At 44.8% G+C, this 18,881-nt stretch overlaps 1 protein-coding gene across 3 annotated transcripts in view; it reads left to right on the forward strand.

Moving 5' to 3' along the window:
• Positions 1-18,881, forward strand: part of METTL27 (methyltransferase like 27) — an 86,607-nt gene that overhangs the window by 56,805 nt on the left and 10,921 nt on the right. For all 3 annotated transcript variants that reach the window (XM_068265752.1, XM_068265751.1, XM_068265753.1), the window contains 2 exons: positions 924-1,088; positions 5,871-5,999. In XM_068265752.1, coding sequence (XP_068121853.1) covers positions 936-1,088; positions 5,871-5,999 — 282 coding nt within the window. In that variant the 5' untranslated portion in view covers positions 924-935. The remainder of the gene's footprint in view (positions 1-923; positions 1,089-5,870; positions 6,000-18,881) is intronic.

Raw genomic sequence — 18,881 nt, forward strand, 5'->3', positions numbered from 1 at the left:
GCAAATATGTAGAACGATGCAATGTTATAAAAAAACTATATAACTGAAAATAAAAATATGAGAATATTTTCTTTGCTACTAATGTTCTAGTAATTATCCGTACTACACAACCAGTTCATTATATCATATATATTTTTTTCACTTCAGTGTGAGGCTTGTAGTTTTAGGAACAATCGTTGTACAGACACGCTGCTTGGCCACATGGTGAGGGGATAGAATGAGCAGGAGGTACCAAACAGTACCTGTATATGTCAGTTGTTTAGTGATCCGGCACAGCATAATGATTAATGTCATCATAGGACACTAGATTTTTGACTGAGATTATGACAGTGATCATCTGAGGACACAAATCTTTCAGAAACTACCTAAAAGAAACAAAGAATGAAATGTCAGACTGCAGGCTGTACCATATACTGTACTAAGATTTTTCAGGATGATTTGTCCTTTCATTATTATTTTCCTTATAAATCTTGTTATTGCTGTTTAAAGGACAACTGTAACGAGAGGGATATGAAGGCTGCCATATTTACTTCCTTTTAAATACTACTAGTTGCCTGGCAGTCCTGCTGATTTTCTGCCTCTGATACTTTTAGCCATATACCCTGAAAAAGCATGTAGATCAGATGTTTCTGACAAAAAATTTACAAGATTAGTTTCTGGTGTGAGTCACACATTACTGCAGCCAAAGAGATCAGCAGGACAGCCAGGCAACAGGTATTGTTTAAAAGAAAATAAATGTGGCAGTCTCAGTATCCCTCTCACTTCAGGTTCCCTTTTATTTCTGATATGTGGAACTTTGAGAACCACCCAGTGAATATTAACTCAGCAACCTGTATTATGTTTCATGTGAGCTAGCAGGTACATTCTGAACATAAACTGAGGTTAAAACTTTGTGTCTCTTTTTTTTTCTTTTTTGCTGCTAGCTATGAAAAGCCATGTATAAGCCACACCCACCTTTATGCCCACCTGTGGCTGTCAACAGTACGCGCTTACAAGAAGTGAGGGACGTCATTGCCTCCGCACACAAAGATTGTACCCCGAGTGAAAAACTTCAGTTCTACAACCAATGGGCCAACCAATATGAAGAGGTAACAGTAACCATAATTATTTCCTACAGTGTTATCAATTTCCTAACCGCCAGGGCCGGCCCGCTCATGAGGCGGGGTGAAACATTTGCCTCAGGCGGCAAACTTCTAAGGGCGGCACCCGCCCGGGGAGGGGGGGGCGGCTGCCGAGCCGGAGGGGTAGCGGGCAGGTCGGAGGTATTGGGCCTAGCAGTGGGGAGGGGGGTCGGACCCCCCCTCCCTCGCCTGGGTCCCCCGATCTGCGCTCCCCTCCAGCCTGTAATTAGGAAGCCGCTGCCAGATCGTAAGAGGCACGGGCGGGGAGGACTCACCTTTTCCGCGTTCCAGCGAGCGCTCCACTGACGTCACTTCCTGCATCGCCGCCCACTGTATAGGCCCAATACCCCCGACCTGCCCGCTACACCTCCGGCTCGGTGGCCGCCCCCCCCCCGCACCCACGGACGGGGGGGGGGGGGGACGCGGCGGCATCAGCAGCTCTCTCCTAAATTTGCCTCAGGCGGCAAAAAGTCTAGGGCCGGCCCTGCTAACCGCTGGGGGCCACTGGAATTTACACAAAGCTTTTTGCTTTTTATAGCAATTTTCGTACTGTTCTCCGCAGTGATTTCTGGTGATTTTAAAGTGCTTTTGATTTCCTTTTGGGGGGCTCTGGGTAGTAAGATCGCTGCAAAATCGCTTTTGTACATCGATTGAAAAGCAATTTTGCAGCAATCCTATACTTTGCACTGACTCAGAATCACTCCAAAAATGCTGCAGGACCACTATTGCAATTTGGGGAAATCATAATCGCTCCTATGGAGTCACCCCAATCGCCGGTGATTCCAAAGCACAGCTTAAACAGCTCCAGTGCGTCCCAGGCTGTATTCTGCCTGATTTATGCTTGATGGTCTGAGTGTAGTCTGAAAAATCCAAATATTGCTTGTAGATGAATACGGTATATAGTCATAGTTTATTAGTGCATATGTTCCCAATCTGCTGTTAATGTAGACAAGACACAGGACATTTATATCTTGCTTTTCTCCTGGCCGACTCAAAGTGCCAGAGCTGCAACCACCAGGGCGCACTCAGTACGCAGTAGCAGTCTTGCCCAAGGTCTCCTAACTGAATAGGTACTGGCTTACTGAACAGGAAGAGCCAAGGTCTCCCAGTCCCCTGTGTCAGAGGCAGAGCCCATTACACTATCCAGCCACTACCATCTGCCCAGGAGTCAGTTTCAAAGGGTGCCTTTGCTTGTCTCAGTAATTTCCTCATAACAGATGACAGTTGTAGCAAATAATAAATCATATCAAAAACAAAAATTGCTTAACCGCCCTGTGTTTTCTGTAGACGACTCCAGAGCTTATGAGCAGCACTTAGTTGCCAGGAGCAGTTCTGCTTACCAGTCTTACTGGAAGGAGAGGCCTCTGAGCCTGATGACAGACAGCAGTCTCACCTCAGGTAACACTGTTTTGGGTGTGCCTTGAGATAGGCTTCAGTTTACATTCTGGACTCTGACTGCAGCTTGTGTACACAGCCTGGTAGGCCTGAGCTGTTCCTGGATGAAGCTTGGCATATTTGCCAGGTGGGCAACCTCAGAATTGTTTTATTGTTTAACAGCAAAGTTCCTGTTATCCAGAATTCAGACAACTGGAAGTCTGAGGGGATAACGGGGACTGTTTTTGGGGGGGAGGTTTGCAGGCCACAAAATACTCACCGAGCTTCCAGCAAAATCCTGTAGTTCCTAACGGCTCCTAGCGGCTTTTGGACGTTTGTACACGACCTCCAGCATGTCATGTGACCAGACACGGGTCAGGTGACATGCCGGGACCCATACAAGGAGCTCGCCGGAAAGCTGCCTGGAGCCCGCTAGGAGCTACAGGACATCGCTGGAGGCTCTGTGAGTGTTTTATGCTGCACGAGGGGGAAAGCTTGTGCTTTTTCAGCTGGGTGCTTGAAGAGAAACCATAAGGCCCCGTTCACACTTGAAATCGCAAAACGCTATTGATTACCGCTAGTGTTTTGCAGGAGTGATTTTTCCGCGATTTAACGTGGAAAAATCACTGGACAAAGTAGCGTTTTGGGAGTGATTGCGATTAGCGGTTCTATACATGCTAATTGCGATCGCTCCAGAATCCCCGCCAAAATTCTGCAGGTAACGCGTTTGTGATTATCGCTAATTGCAAAACGCCTGCGATCGTGGCAGTGAGAACACTGCATTAGGATAACATGGGCTAAGCATTTTTTAAAAAACGTTAGAGGTTTGGGGTGAGCGGGAATCGCGTGATTCCCGCTTAGGTGCGAACGAGCCCTAACCAAGAATTGAACTTCATCCCAATCAGTAGCCGATACCCCCTTTCCCATGAGAAATCTTTTCCTTTTCACAAACGGATCATCACGGGGGCTCTGTATGGCTGATATTGTGGTGAAACCCTTCCCACAGTGTGACGTCAGGATCATAGTTCTGACACCATACTGTGGGAGCCTTGTTGCATTGTGGGAAATAACAGCTGTTTACAGCTGTTTCCAACTGCCAAAAAAGCAAGCAGCATCTCCTTCCACTGACATCACCTACCAGCAGTAAAAATGTCACCATGTGATAAATGTCAGATTCTAAATCAGGGAGAGTAAAGATTTTACAATGGGCAAACACTGACTAAATCATTCATACATAATTGTTGTAAAAATGAAGCACTTTTTTATTACATTACTTTCACTGGAGTTTCCACTTAACATCTCAGTCGTTTTCAGCTTATGCATCCGAGCAATGTTCACCTCCCATTCATTAGCCTATAACTTTATCACTACTTATCACAATGAACTGATCTATATCTTGTTTTTTCCGCCACCAATTAGGCTTTCTTTGGGGGGTACATTTTGCTAAGAGCCACTTTACTGTAAATGCATTTTAACAGGAAGAATAAGAAAAAAATGAAAAAATTCATTATTTGTCAGTTTTCGGCCATTATAGTTTTAAAATAATACATGCCTCCATAATTAAAACCCACGTATTGTTATTGCCCATTTGTCACGGTTATTTCACCATTTAAATTATGTCCCTATCACAATGTATCGCGACAATATTTTATTTGGAAATAAAAGAGCATTTTTTTCCGTTTTGCATACATCACTATTTACAAGCTTATAAAAAAAAAATAGAGAGAAATATTTCATCTTTACATAGATATTTAAAAAGTTTAGACCCTTAGGTAAATATTTGTGTTTTTTTTTTTTTATAGTAATGTTTTTTGTTTTTTTTTATTAAACATTTTATGTGGGCATTTTTGGGAGGGTGGGATATAAAAGTGTTTTATTTGGGGAAATATTGGTGTATTGTAATGTTTTTTGGCATTTACTTGTAGTTTTACTTTTTGGCCACAAGATGGCAACCTCGATTTTGTTTACATGACGTCACTCTAAGCGTACAATGTACGCTTAGAGGGACACAGCTTCAGAAAGAGCGAAGCTTCCGAGAGAAGCTGTCGCTTTTTCAGCGGGGGAGAGGAATCAGTGATCGGGCTCCATAGCCCGATACATTGATTCCGTGGCTACCGACTCCGCGGCCGGGAGTGCGCGTGCACGCGCGCGATCGGCTGCGGGAGCGCGCGGGAGCGCGCCTGTCCTCCTTGACGTTTTTATACGTCAAGGAGGACAAAGTGGTTAAGCAACCGGCAAGCATATGTATCTGGCATCAGGTGATCCCCGCCGGTGCTGGATACTGGGGACTCTGCTGTATTTATTAACCTGTCTGTTTCACTTTGCTTGTTAATGCTGCAGGATACTTTAATATAAGCCTGACTCTATCTTAACTAAACAATGGTCTTATCCTCTTAGGGTGGCCATACATCGGTCAATTTTGTTTATCCATATCATGCCGTTTTGATCATTCGAATTTAATCTGCTAGAAATTGATTCTGCAAACAAGTAGAAGGAAGAAAAATAGGCAAATTTATTTAAAAAAAATAATACAAATAAATAAATAAAAACAAACAAACAAACATGGCACCAGCGATCAGAGCCCACCAACAGAACCCTCTGTTGGTGGGTAGAAAAGGAAGGGGGGGGGATCGGTTTGTGTGCTGCATTCTATGGCTCTGCAGCAAGCTTTGAAAGCTGCAGAGCACTAAATTGTAAAAAATAGCCTGGTCACTGGGGGGGTGTAGGCCTATGGTCCTGAAGTGGTTAACGGGAGCAGGGCAATTGTTAAAGAGAACCCGAGGTGGCTTCCTAAGAATGCAATCCGCACACAGAGGCTGTGTCTGCCTATACTGCCCAGCCTCTGTTGCTATCTCAATCCCCCCTAAGCCCCCCCTGCGCTCTGCTTTGCCCCATAAATCACAGCCGCGCTGTCAACACGCAGCGTGTCGCAGCGAGCTGTGTTTACCTCTGTAGTGTCACTATCGCCGCTCCCCCCGCCTCCGCCATAGCTCCGGTTCCTGCCAGCGTCCCTTCCCTCCCCGCTGATTGGAGGGAAAGGACGTGGGCGGGGACCGGAGCGATGCAGGAGGCAGGGGTAGCGGCAAGAGTGACACTACAGAGGTAAGCACAGCCTGCTGCGTGTGGACAGCGCAGCTGTGATTTATGGGGCATAGCAGAGTGCAGGGGGAACTTAGGGGGGATTGAGATAGCAACAGAGGCTGGGCAGTATAGGCAGACCCAGCCTCTGTGTGCGGATTTCATTCTTAGGAAGCCGCCTCGGGTTCTCTTTAAGTATCGCACTGTGCCATGGGTAAAAGGCGCCTAAGAATTGTTGTAGATTTGTGTTCTCAGTGAGTGTTATATTCTGCTCTCATTCTGTTGTTTTGTATAAAGGATGTCACAGTATTGGAGTACAAAGCCCCTCGTTTGGCTGCAGAAGCACTAGCCTCAGTCTGTACAGTAAATCGGGATTCCAGACTTGTGCTGGATGTGGCGTGTGGAACTGGACTTGTAGCTGAACAGGTAGGAGACTTTCAAGTGTACCTGTACTGACATATAACATGATGAGATAAATATGTGTATGTATAGTACTCACAGCGTGTGTTCTATTTTTTTGTGTTGTATTTTTTTCACTGTAAGGCTACATTCATATTATACACATGGCAATACACACACTTTATAAGTGTTGCAATGCGCAATGTGTCAGTCACAGCATAAATGTAGAGTACCGTAACCATTTTTGCAGTAAACATGTGCATTGTACAGAAATGTGCGGCAAATAGTGTTTAGGTAAGACAAAATTTGTTTTCTCCTAGCCCCCTCTGTGACATTTTTGCCGCTCCCGCTGCTTTCCTGGTGATAAAATCACTGTTTTGTTCATTGTTTTTGTAAACAATGAAGATGGCCGCCAAACAGGAAATACATCATCAGAGCATGTGCCCGTTTGCAGAAGCTCCTATCATATGTGACTTGATTGCTAGAATGTTACTCCCACGTGTTTCCTTAATTGTTTGTCTGAGCTGTGCACTGATCTCTCTGCAGGGGGAGTGCATAACTTCTCCCTATCACAGCAGAGAGAGTGTATTCCTCTTTGTCTCGACAAGGCTTGAAAAAAGGAAAGAAGATTAGCTATATTACAGAGACAGTGCAACTAGAAAAGGCTGCAGTAAGCCAGACCACATTAGAACAGGTATAGGAACTTATAGGATAGAAGAAATAAGGCTGAAAATACAGAGTCTCTTTAACCACCTTGGCGGTAATGACAAGCTCAGCTCGTCCATTACCGCCGCGTTGGATTTCTCAGGCCCCACTGGGCCGATTTTTCTTTCTTTATTTTTTTTAACACGCAGATACCACTTTGCTAGCTGTATGCTATGTATGATTGCCGCCGATCCACCGCTACCCGACGCGTAACACGGGATTTCCTATTTGCTCTGATCGCCGGAGGCGATCGGAAGGGGTGGGGAGATGCTGCTGCTCAGCGGCTATCATGTAGCTAGCGCTAGGCTAGCTACATGATTTAAAGAGGAGCTGTTAGGTATAGGGTCTCAGGGAAAAAAAACAACACATATATCAGTAGATAAATATTGGCTGTACTTACATTACATATGCATTTCACTGTCCACGTTTGGATTTCACAGAATTTTTATATAGTATTTGCAGAGAATGATGCTCCTGACAGCTCATGGCAGGTTCCATGTTTGTCTGTGTCCTATGAAGCCAATTGTGATGTCATATCCTCCCTGCTTCCTGATGATTCGACTCACAAAAAAGATCCTAATGGACAACACTACTGTGCAGTGAATATTAATTAGCCATGTGGCTAGGAACAATAGCGGACTCATGCAGTATACTCTAACGGAACATGTGCCCTGTGATTTTTCAGTGCTGTGAGGCTGCTGTTACAAACTGCTGTAACATGAGCCTGTAACTTCTCACTGTGAAAGCAGCCTTAGGGCGTGTTAGGGAAATGAAGGGGAGGACCCAAGGTAGTGCACTGGGGAGAAGAAGCAGCCCCAGAATGCTTTGCAGTATCTGTTATGCGTCCTGCGGCCTCCTTAGGAGCTTGGGAATAACAGCCTTGCTGTTCAGCACACATCAAAGTAAGAGAGATTTTTAACTTCAGTATTGCCTTTTTGGCTTCCTTCTAAACTGTTTAACACAGGAGAATAGAAGTTTAAATTAGCCTTTGCAGCCTGACAGTTACTCTTTAACAACAACAAAAAAATACCGCTGTGCCGCCACCCTGGCGCAATCAATAGAACGCCAGGGTGGTTAAAGTGAGCACAACATGGACAGTGTTGTCCTACTGTGCAGTATACACAGTGTGAATGTAACCAAAGGGTCAGTAGTCCAAAGCTTTAAATCACACTTTCCATTTGCATTGGGTAATGGTGGCCATACATCTCTCGACTTGGCGGCCGATCGACCATCTGATTTGATAATTATTATCGGATTAAAATCGGGGCCGCCAAGAGCATGCGCGATCAACAATGCAACCAATTTCGGGGCAGAATCAGTTGCATGTATTGTTTGGATATGCTGTAAGATGTTGGGACAAGTCGTCGATTGGACGTGTGTGTATAAATGTACCCCAACCTCCATCCCCCATGTGTACATATATACATAACCTGTCCTGTGTTACCCACCGCGCAGTGTCCATGTGTTTTTGGATTCCCCTGTTTTTCCATAGCTCTAACGGAAGTTCAGGGGATTCCGAAGACGGATGGGCACTGCACAGTAGGTGACATAGGATAGGTTATGTATAAATGCACACCCAGAGGGGCACATTTATACACTGGGGGGGGGGGGCAGTGGAAAGGCGGCAGACTCAGCTGATTCTGGAGAGATTTCATGCTGTAATTGATCGGGAATCGGCCTACGGTGTTTGGGCAGCTGGCCGATCTCTCTCTAAACACATTCGATCAGAGAGAGATCTGTCTCTTGGTCGAATCTGCTCATCATCACTAGATGATGAAGTCATACTGCAAGGTTATTCTCCCTGATAACAAATACAGGTCATAAAACCTGTTCATGGCTATACGAACACTGCTAACAGCAGGGAACAGATAAGTACAGCGTCACTCTGTATCAGTGTTGCCAACTCATCCCTTTAATCACTGACACATATGAATTATACAGGTTTTGGGGCTAGGTAGATGCAGGTAAGGCACTGATTATGTGCAAATAGCCCCAGAACCTGTATAACTTAAATGTGTCAGTAATTAAAGGGATGAGTTGGCAACACTGCTCTGTATGGGAGTTGAATAAACATAAAAAAACATAAATGGATGCCAGTGAGCTAGTTACATTTTCTAATCTACAGTACAGTAGATTCTATTTAGGATTATTTCTATCCATGTAATATTTATCTCCATGTAGGGTGTAGGGTAATGCACTTAGCAACCACCAAGTGGCAGCACTTAGCTTTCTTCTACAGTACCTCTGGTAAACCTCTGTGTTATGCAGCAAAGAATCATTACTAAGAAATGAAGCAAAATAGTGACAGTGGGTGTATGGAATATGTCCCCTCTGTATTTCAAATGACAAAGTGATACATTCTAAGATATTATTGCACACACACATTTTGTAGTATTAAAGCACCAGTATCATGAATGAGGCTGTGTCAGGCAGAGCTTTTTACTGCTGGCCATATAGTGTTGAAGCCACCAGCATTTTTTTAAATGTGCCACATAAAGGAAATAAGCTTGCTTTATATGATGTCTCATGCCCATGCACTCGCATCAGCAACGTGGAACGCACTAGCGCTCTGTAGGGGATCATAATCAGGTTCTCCCAGAGCTGAATCACTTTTTCTCCTCGAGCCTATTTATTGTGTTCCTATGAGTGCGCTGTAGCTGCGCTCAGGAGCACCTGTCACGCTGACAGGTGACATCACCACAACTTGTGCCGAAAGCCTGTAGAGGGGACCATTAGCGTCCCCGGTGCCAGTTTAAGCCACACGGGGGCCCTGGGGCAAAAGTAACTTGGGGCCACCCTTCATCCCCCCTCCTCCCACAGCGAAGTCAGCCCCCAAACCGACTGCTGCCCCTTGTGGTCTCGCATAGACTTCTCCCAAGGCCCCCGCACATTGTGTAGCTCAGCTGCCTTGTAATAACTCACCTGTATCAGCTGCTCCATTCTGTGCTTTGCCTTCAGGACTGCTGCCTGTGCTCCTCCATCCGGCACATGTTACGTGTAAATAACATGCACAGGGTCATAGAGGCAGGCAGCGTGGCTGAAGAGGGAGCACGGCATGGAGCTGCTGCAGGGACAGGTGAGTTATTACAAGGCAGCTAGGTAGGGGTGTAAGTACATCATGACCCTCTGCAGGAGATTTGTTGGTGGACACCCCTCTTGGACCAGAACAGAGATATACCAGCAGAATCAATCAGTAAAGAAATTAAGAGTGTCGCCCAAGAATGTCCCACAAAGCTACGTATGCCATGTTCCAACACGCTATTCAGTCAACTATTCAGACATTTTAAAAAAATCACCAGGATTGCACTTTTATTTAGCTTTCCTGTATAAGAAGACACAGCCAGCAGTAGGGAAAGAGGGAAGCAAAGGTGAATTAGGGAGGGCTGGTGCCAACCAAGAGGGCTTCTGAGCGTTTTTCAAATCAACAGTGATTTGGAAAGCACTTGGCTAATGTTACCCTATGACAGTGTTCTCACAGCAGAGTTGTGATTTTTTTCAAAATCACAAACACACTGCATGTAGCATTTTTTTGAGCGATTCATTCAAAAATCGCTCTGAAAATCGTTTCATAAAATCGCAATTACAAATTGCTAGTGATTGCTATTGTGATTTTGGCGTGCACTAGCCCAGAAAGAGGAGGAGTGGAGAGAAATTGAGAATAGCCTGAAATGAAGCAGAGGGCTCATCTGTATTGCAGTCCCACATCACACAGAGGCTACTTGCCTGTAATAGGACTCCTGTCCCTGCCAGTCTCTCACACAAGTCAGTAAGCAGCCCTCCTGGAGTCTAGGGACTGTCAAAAACTTTTCAACTTGTATAACACCTTATCCACACATGCAGTCATTATAACAATGGGGAGAGACCAGACAGATGTTTGCCCACATGCTGTGTATATTTACCAGATTGCCTGTCCTCTAATTGCACTTTTATCAGCTAGCCTGGTGTTTGACATTGCCTTACAACAACAAACCTGAATACACCAGACCGACACTAAATCACTGAATGAAAGGCGGCCTGGGAGAAGATGGCCCCCTTTCCCCCCTGGCCAGTGTGGGCCTGCCTGCCACTGCAGCTGAGCTGAACATGCAGGCATATGGGAACAGTCTGAAAGACCACCTGGGGGGCCCAGCAGAGGTCAGAGGCGCTGGGGCATTTGTCCCTTTTGCCTCTATGGTAGCGCCGGCCCTGAGTGTCCCGTCTCTACAGGTATTGCAGAGGGCAGCTAACAAGTTTCTTCAGACTCAGGCATGCGCAGTGCGCAGCAACGAGATCAGAGCAGGAGAATTTAGTCGCTATAGAAAAAGAATATCCTACAAATGTGAAGCAGCACTGAACTGCGCTGTCTAGATAAAGTGTCAAGGGACGCTGAAGAGAACTCCCAAGAGGGAGAGTGTGTATAGGAAGGCAAGAGTCAAGAGACGAGCATACCAAGGATTTGGTGGGTGAGGGAGCACAACTCCTAAATCGCCAGGAAAATTGTCTGCTCTGTCTTAGATGTATTAGATAGAGAAGCATTTGTGCGGTTCATTGTTTGAAATAAGGGCATGAAGCTATTAACAGATGTCGCCACTGCACACTGCACATAGGGATAGACTGAATAGGCTGGGGGAGAAGAGGTTGATTACGCTCCCCAACAGAGCATTAGTGCGTTCCATTGCAATGCGTGAGAGCAGGGATGGGATTCATTGCATAAAGTACGTTTATTTCCTTCCTGTGGCGTATTTAAAAAAAATGCTGGTGACTTGAACACTGTTGGCCTGATCCAATTCACATTTTCTCCTAGATATAATGTTTCATCTTCTGTTTAAAATAACTTGCTAGCAACTGAAAAAGTATCAAAAAGTAGGTTTAAAGGAACTGTCAAAAATATTCTGAATATTTTCTTGCTTGCTGATGGCTTAAAGGGCATTTTAGTGATAAGATGTAAAAATATCACCTAGGAGAAAACTTAGGAAAAAACTGAATTGTATCTGGCCCTAGAATAAGTGCCAGCAGTAAGCAGCTCTGCTTGTTATGGCCTTATTCATGATAGTGGTCCTTTAAGACTTGCAAGACCATACACTACTATCATTATTGTGTATTTATACAATAATAGAATACAATAACATTTCTATAGCGCTTTTCTCCAATAGGACTCAAAGCGCTTAGGCTCTCTCAGATTCAGTAGTTGGTAGTAGGTTGAAGTATTCACACAACACACGTTATATTTCTGCAAATGCCAAACTGAACAGGTGGGTTTTCAGTCTGGATTTAAACACGTCCAGGGATGGAGCTGTCCTGATCTGCTGAGGTAAGGAATTCCAAAAGATGACAGAAGGCTCTGGAACCACAAGTTTCCAAGTGGACTCTGGGTATAACTAGATTATTAGAACCTGTGGATCTGAGATTGCAGAGATTGCTACGCAGCCGTAACATTTCTTTCATGTATCCAGGGCCCATATTATTTAGTGATTTAAATGTCAGTAGGCCGATCTTGAATAGGACCCTCCATTTTATAGGTAGCCAGTGAAGGGAGTACAGGACTGGCGTTATGTGGGAGTGACGGGGTTGGTTGGTTAACAGTCTGGCAGCAGTATTCTGTATCAGCTCTAGGTGGTACCAGGGCCGGCCCGCTCATGAGGCAGGGTGAAATTTTTGCCTCAGGCGGCAAAATTCCAGGGGCGGCACCCGCCCGTCCGTGGGTGCGGGGAGCCGGCCGCCGAGCTGGAGGGGTAGCTGGCAGGACGGGGGTATTGGGCCTAGCGGCGGGGAGGGGGGTCGGACCCCCCCCCCTCCCTCGCCTGGGTCCCCCGTGCTCCGCTCCCCTCCAGCCTTAAATACAAGCAGCCGCTATGTGTAAGAGGCACGGGCGGGTAGGACTCACCTCTTCCTCGTTCCAAGCGTGCGCTCCACTGACGTCACTTCCTGCAGCGTTGGTTCAGATACTGTAAGTTGGATGGCGGACCTTATAGCGGAGACTTTGGCCTCAATTCACAAAGATCATGCTGGAGATAATAAGGCAAGAGAAAACTTTCCACCACACAGTGAGAGAGTTATCTTATCTCTTCATTCCTTAAGTTACCTCCTCTGTAGTTATTTTCACAAGCAGTTAATTAACAGCCTGTCTATAGCTTTAGAATTCTGGAGTTATTTTAAGGATTGAAGAGTTAACTTAAAGACAGAAGAGTTAACTTTAAGTTTGCCTGAGGTAAAATGTTTCCTGAATACTACATGCCTCATCACCATGGTAATGACTCTAGAAACGTTATTAAAGACAGGAGATAAGTTTAGTGAATTGAGGCCTATGTCTGAGAAGAAATGAGCAAATTGTTCACAGAGATCCTTTGAAGACTGGATATTAAGTTTTTGACATGCCGGGTTGCAGAGTTTTTCCACTGTGCGGAATAGTTGGGCTGGTTTGTTAACTGCATTTGCAATTTCATGTGATAGAAAGTGCTGATAGTGCTGACATCTTCTGCAGAGCTTTGCGGAGTCTTGTCACTAACAGTCCCTCTGACCAGCTCACAGCCTAATCCCTACCACAGTCAAAGTCCGGTACCACTATCATGGTCTTAACCTTAATTTGGGGGAACCAATTAACTTATCTGTATGTTTTTGGGATGTGGGGGGAAGTCAGAGTAACCGGAGAAAACCCACACAGATACAAGGAAAACATTCACATTCCCTGTAGATAGTGTCCTGTCTCATTTGAACCAGGAACCAAAATGCTGCAAGGGATAAGTACCATCCACTACTGCAAAATATGCAAGAGCATGAAACATTAGAATTCAGAACACTGTAAAAAGAAAAAAGGACCTACCAGTTACCTTACAACACTGGGGACCCAGTTCTGCACCTTAGCAAACATTATCTACATTGAGGATCTGTATTTTATTACCTTATGGTAGGTGTCACGGACGGTTGCAGGGCCGCAGGCGCATCCTGTAACCGCCCGTGAGGGAAAAGCGATCGCACTCGATTCTCTGCATCGATTGCGCTTCAGATCGATAGAATCTGGGTTGAGTGTGTAGGAGCAGCTGAGTCTTTTCTCAGCAGAGAGATAGCATCAGCCTAACTGCAGGATGGCTCTTTTGATATGCTAATGAGCCTGAGCCTAGTCTGCTGCAGAGAGTCCCTGGCTTCAAGCTGTGCTGATGGCCCATCCATCAGGTATAGGTGACAAGCACCATGACAGAAGTAATCTAGAGTGGGACAACTCAGACACGCTGGCTCCTTCCCCCAGCAGGGAAGCCAACATGTGGCTTGCTGCTGCCAGCTTCAAAAGGACCTCACCTAGGAATGACCTGCTATCAATCCCAGAGGTAGATCATATTCCATAAACTGCTATATGTGTCATATTTTCTGTGTTGCCAGGCTGGCAGACCCTCCAAACTAACAGAGCATGGAGGGCCCTGTCTGGCGTTGGTTCTGAGAACATTTCAGAACATTCTGAGGTAAAGACTGCCAGTTAGGCAGTTCAACAGTGCCCTAATGATACCACAGGGGTCCCACCCCTCATGTTTGGTAAAACAAAAATTTGCTTTCCTAAAACAGAAAGAATTTACGATAATTCAGGTTGGAGTGAGCTCGAGATGTCTCCCAGAGCACCACTGCTGAATATATGCAAATTAACCATTGTACCCTTAGAAGCTAAACACACCTCCAGAACCGCTGGATTGCAATGATGTGTCAGCTTGTTAAATTGTACAGAGCCATAATAATCCAACATGCATACAGACTGTTTCGGATTGTTTGATCCTCATCAGTGCATGGCATGGATTAATTTGGCTCTATGGAGTAGGGCTTGTAAACCGAGAGGTACAGACTAACCAGCAAGCTCATGGTGACCCAGAACTCATTGGAGTGTGTAAGGGACTACAATGGTCCTAAAAGCCCCCTTACTAAGATGTTAAGAAAAACAAAAATTTGCTTTCCTAAAACAGAAAGAATTTGCGATAATTCAGGTTGGAGTGAGCTCGAGATGTCTCCCAGAGCACCACTGCTGAATATATGCAAATGGTTAATGGTTAATTTGCATATATTCAGCAGTGGTGCTCTGGGAGACATCTCGAGCTCACTCCAACCTGAATTATCGCAAATTCTTTCTGTTTTAGGAAAGCAAATTTTTGTTTTTCTTAACATCTTAGTAAGGGGGCTTTTAGGACCATTGTAGTCCCTTACACACTCCAATGAGTTCTGGGTCACCATGAGCTTGCTGGTTAGTCTGTACCTCTCGGTTTACAAGCCCTACTCCATAGAGCCAAATTAATCCATGCCATGCACTGATGAGGATCAAACAATCCGAAACAGTCTGTATGCATGTTGGATTATTATGGCTCTGTACAATTTAACAAGCTGATACATCATTGCAATCCAGCGGTTCTGGAGGTGTGTTTAGCTTCTAAGGGTACAATGGTTAATTTGCATATATTCAGCAGTGGTGCTCTGGGAGACATCTCGAGCTCACTCCAACCTGAATTATCGCAAATTCTTTCTGTTTTAGGAAAGCAAATTTTTGTTTTTCTTAACATCTTAGTAAGGGGGCTTTTAGGACCATTGTAGTCCCTTACACACTCCAATGAGTTCTGGGTCACCATGAGCTTGCTGGTTAGTCTGTACCTCATGTTTGGTATCAGGCTGCTGGGTACATCGAGGCAGACCTGAAAATATTAGTAAATCTGCCCTGACCTGTACGGTTCTGTGAGATAGAGCCCATATATGGTTAAGGTATGATTTCTGGTCCCCAGGACAAGGGGAGGACTCATCTCATGTTCTAAGGGGGTGTGTGGCCCCGCCCTCACTCCCCCCTACTGAATCAGGGGCATAAGAATGGCAGAGGACCCAAACTCAGTGTCCTCCACCCTGAAACATCTTGAACTCATCCGTGCCAGCTTGAGGATATGCTGGTATCCACCTGGTCTGAACTCTGAACTTTGATTGAAACCAAGAACTTTGATTCTTCCCACAAAAAAGGACATCTTTCCAGGAACTAAGTATTTTTCTCCCTTCTTTTATTTTTATACTGGCTATTACTGTTTTAATAATTGTTGATTTTAATAATTGTCTGTATATATTAATTATTTATATTGCTGTGAATAAAAGACTTCCTCCAAGTCATTCACTGTTCCGCTACCCTGCTTATCAGCACACACAGAACTGATCCCGGGTCTCTGAAGAGACGCTACTGTTCGTTTGTTGTCGGCTAGACAGAATACAGTGTGTTTAACCGTTTTATTTGCAGGATTAGTCAGTCAGTGGGCTCCTCAGTCCCATGGTAACCACGGTGGTGGCAGATCTACCCTGAACCAGTGTGTGAAGTTGTAATCACCCGTATCTCACAGGCTCCCTTCTGGTTTGTCTGCGGCTATCTCTTAACGGTTCCTGCGCATTGACTGCGACCAGAGTTCGCACGATCTGTGCGCAGGCACCGTTTAGAAGGCTAATTGCGGTCAGCCACCAGGGCTCGTGTGACAGTAGGGTTTTCCATACCTTAATGACCATCAAACCTGAATTTGCTGAAAGGACTGTGGACAATTTTAAATCAGAGGGGTACATTTCTTGTACTAGAATCCCCCATGAGTAGATGGACTAGTACAATGACAACAGCATAGGGAAGAAAGAATCTGGAATCTGTTGGGTATGTCTGTAGGGAACTACAATGTAAGGAAGCCGTGCTTTTATCCTGTCTTTAAGCACTTAAGCAAATGCAGGCTTGCGTGTTGAATGTCATTAAAGTATATGGAGGTGCCTGCGGCAGTGAAGTGATTGTGAGTAGTGTTGACACAGATGACTAAAAGTTAAACCTTTATTTTGATGATTTAACTCAATTCCAAGGCCTGCTGACCCATGTAATAAGTTTCACCTCCTATTTGAGGAATACTATAATCAGAACAGCTCATCCATGACTAGTAGTTTGCCTGTTTATACCAGCAGACAGGACATGCATCACAAGTCACAGAAATTTGGCAGCAACCCTTTTTCTTGTTGCATATAGGAACACTGTTGTCAGGATGGTTGACTATTTCCAGATAAATGGATAGCATCCGCATCAGCAGTAGGTGTGAGAATCCTGCTTCTATCCAATCCTGCTAGTTAGTATGAGCAAAGAAAAAGACTAGATATAGTTAATTAACTGGGGTAACAGTTCCCCCTACCATACCGTGTTGACACACTTTAAACAGCACCTGTGCACTAGTGAGGATGATAGCTCCACACACCCACTATTTACACAAGGCTTACCAGATATAGAATATAATTAAGGCTCAAAATATTCCACAGGATCCTACAGCTGATATCAAACTCCCATAAAGTAATTCAGCATCACAAGTGTAGAAAGCATATCCAGACTGGTAGATCATCTAGCCTGTGCTCCTGTAGTATCCCACATCCACCCCTAGTCTGATCCAGTCTGATTGTCTGAACAATCCACCTGGGTGCCTCCCACAAACCACGTGCACGCTGCGCTCTGCTTACCCCCCACCCCCAACATGTTTCATCATCGTCTTCTAACTCATCTGGGGCTGCCCAGGTAGACTAATAGTAAATATACAAGTTAGGCTCCAGATAGAGCATGCTCTCATACTGGTAAGGTTTGGGCCCAAATTATTGGTACCAGCATGTGACCATAATGACTACCCACCAAAATTACAGCACCTTGGTGCAAAAAATTAGTTCTTCCCTCATTAGTTGAGCAGAGAAAGCTGCATGCAATATAATGCACAAAATAATTGCAGTGGCAAAAAGCGTCCACTGAATTACAGTTAACACATTCCTTACCAAGGCTGATCCACAAAAAAAACATAATTTTCTTTGGTTAAAAATATTTTCACAAACTTCATGCCTATGGAGGAGTAGTGAATCACTTTTTAGGGATAGGTATTGGGCGGTAGGTGTGTTTATTTTTCCATGAATACATAATACAAAATCATAATTTTAAAATAGGTTTACTGATATATCTCTATATGTTTAGGGTGTGTTCGGGAGTTATAAAAAGATGTATGCTGCAAATGTTTTACATTTCAAATTAATATTGCTAAATAAAAATATTGTCACTTTATTGTGTGCACTAGTCTTTTTTCAGGGCTGTGGAGTCAGAGTTGGAGTCGAGGAGTCGGAGTCGGGGCAATTTTGGGCACCCGGAGTCGGAGTTGGATTTGCAGTCGTGGTTTCATAAACTGAGGAGTCGGGAGTCGGAGTCGGGTGATTTTTGTACAAAATCCACAGCCCTGTTAAATATTAGACTAAGGAGTCGGAGTCGGGGCCATTTTGGTTACCCGGAGTTGGAGTCGGAGTCATGGTTTCATAAACTGAGGAGTCAGAGTTGGAGTCGGAAGATGTTTGTACCGACTCCACAGCCCTGCTTTTAGTTGCCAGGAAATGTACACAATTTTGTATATTTTCTATGTTAGCATTGTTGCTAATGTATCCTTATAACTGTAAAAACAAACATAATATCGCTACCAATAGAAAGCTCAGTTTTACAGGAAAAAAATACAAATCAAATTCATACAGATGTCCTAAACTTTGACAGAGTTATTATTGGTTAAATTCATGTAGCACTGAAGTTGTGTATTTTCTCTGATCCTCAGGGGGTTAAACCCAGAAGTCACTATTTAGGAGTCTATAATGAAAGTTATGTGGGCCTAGCTAGAGCTGGTGCCATAATTGTGCCAATAAACAGTAGTTTAGTATTCAGAAGTCCTCTTCTTTATAAATAGCCCCATATATTGTAAACGTACTCAGCAAAAATCAAGGATAACATAAAGAACACCTTCACAGTGGTAGCAAAGAAAACCTCGCAGCTTTAGCAGGCATTGCCTGGCATTCGATGCTTGCTGCTTACTGGTGCTTTTAGCAGGCCGCCACTGAAGCATGCTTTAACCACTTGAGGACTGCTGTGTTAACCCCCCCCCTCCCCCCCAGTGACCAGGACATTTATTACTAAAATGGCCACTTCAGCTTTAAGGCCAAGCTGCAGGACCAAACAACTCAACACACAAGTGATTCCCCCCTCCTTTTCTCCCCACCAACAGAGATTTCTGTTGGTGGGGTCTGATTGCCCCCAGGTTTTTTTTTTTTTTGTAAATATTTATTTTATTAAATGCCTGCCGCTTGGAGACTGAAGGCGGGAGCTCCGCCCCCCCAAGCAGGAGATGCGTGTGCAGCCTGCGCGCGATCTCCTGCTAGCCCCATAGACGGCCGTTCACACCAATCAGCGTGGAGCGG

This window comes from Hyperolius riggenbachi, chromosome 2, assembly GCF_040937935.1.
Source record: "Hyperolius riggenbachi isolate aHypRig1 chromosome 2, aHypRig1.pri, whole genome shotgun sequence".
Classification (NCBI taxonomy): domain Eukaryota; kingdom Metazoa; phylum Chordata; class Amphibia; order Anura; family Hyperoliidae; genus Hyperolius; species Hyperolius riggenbachi.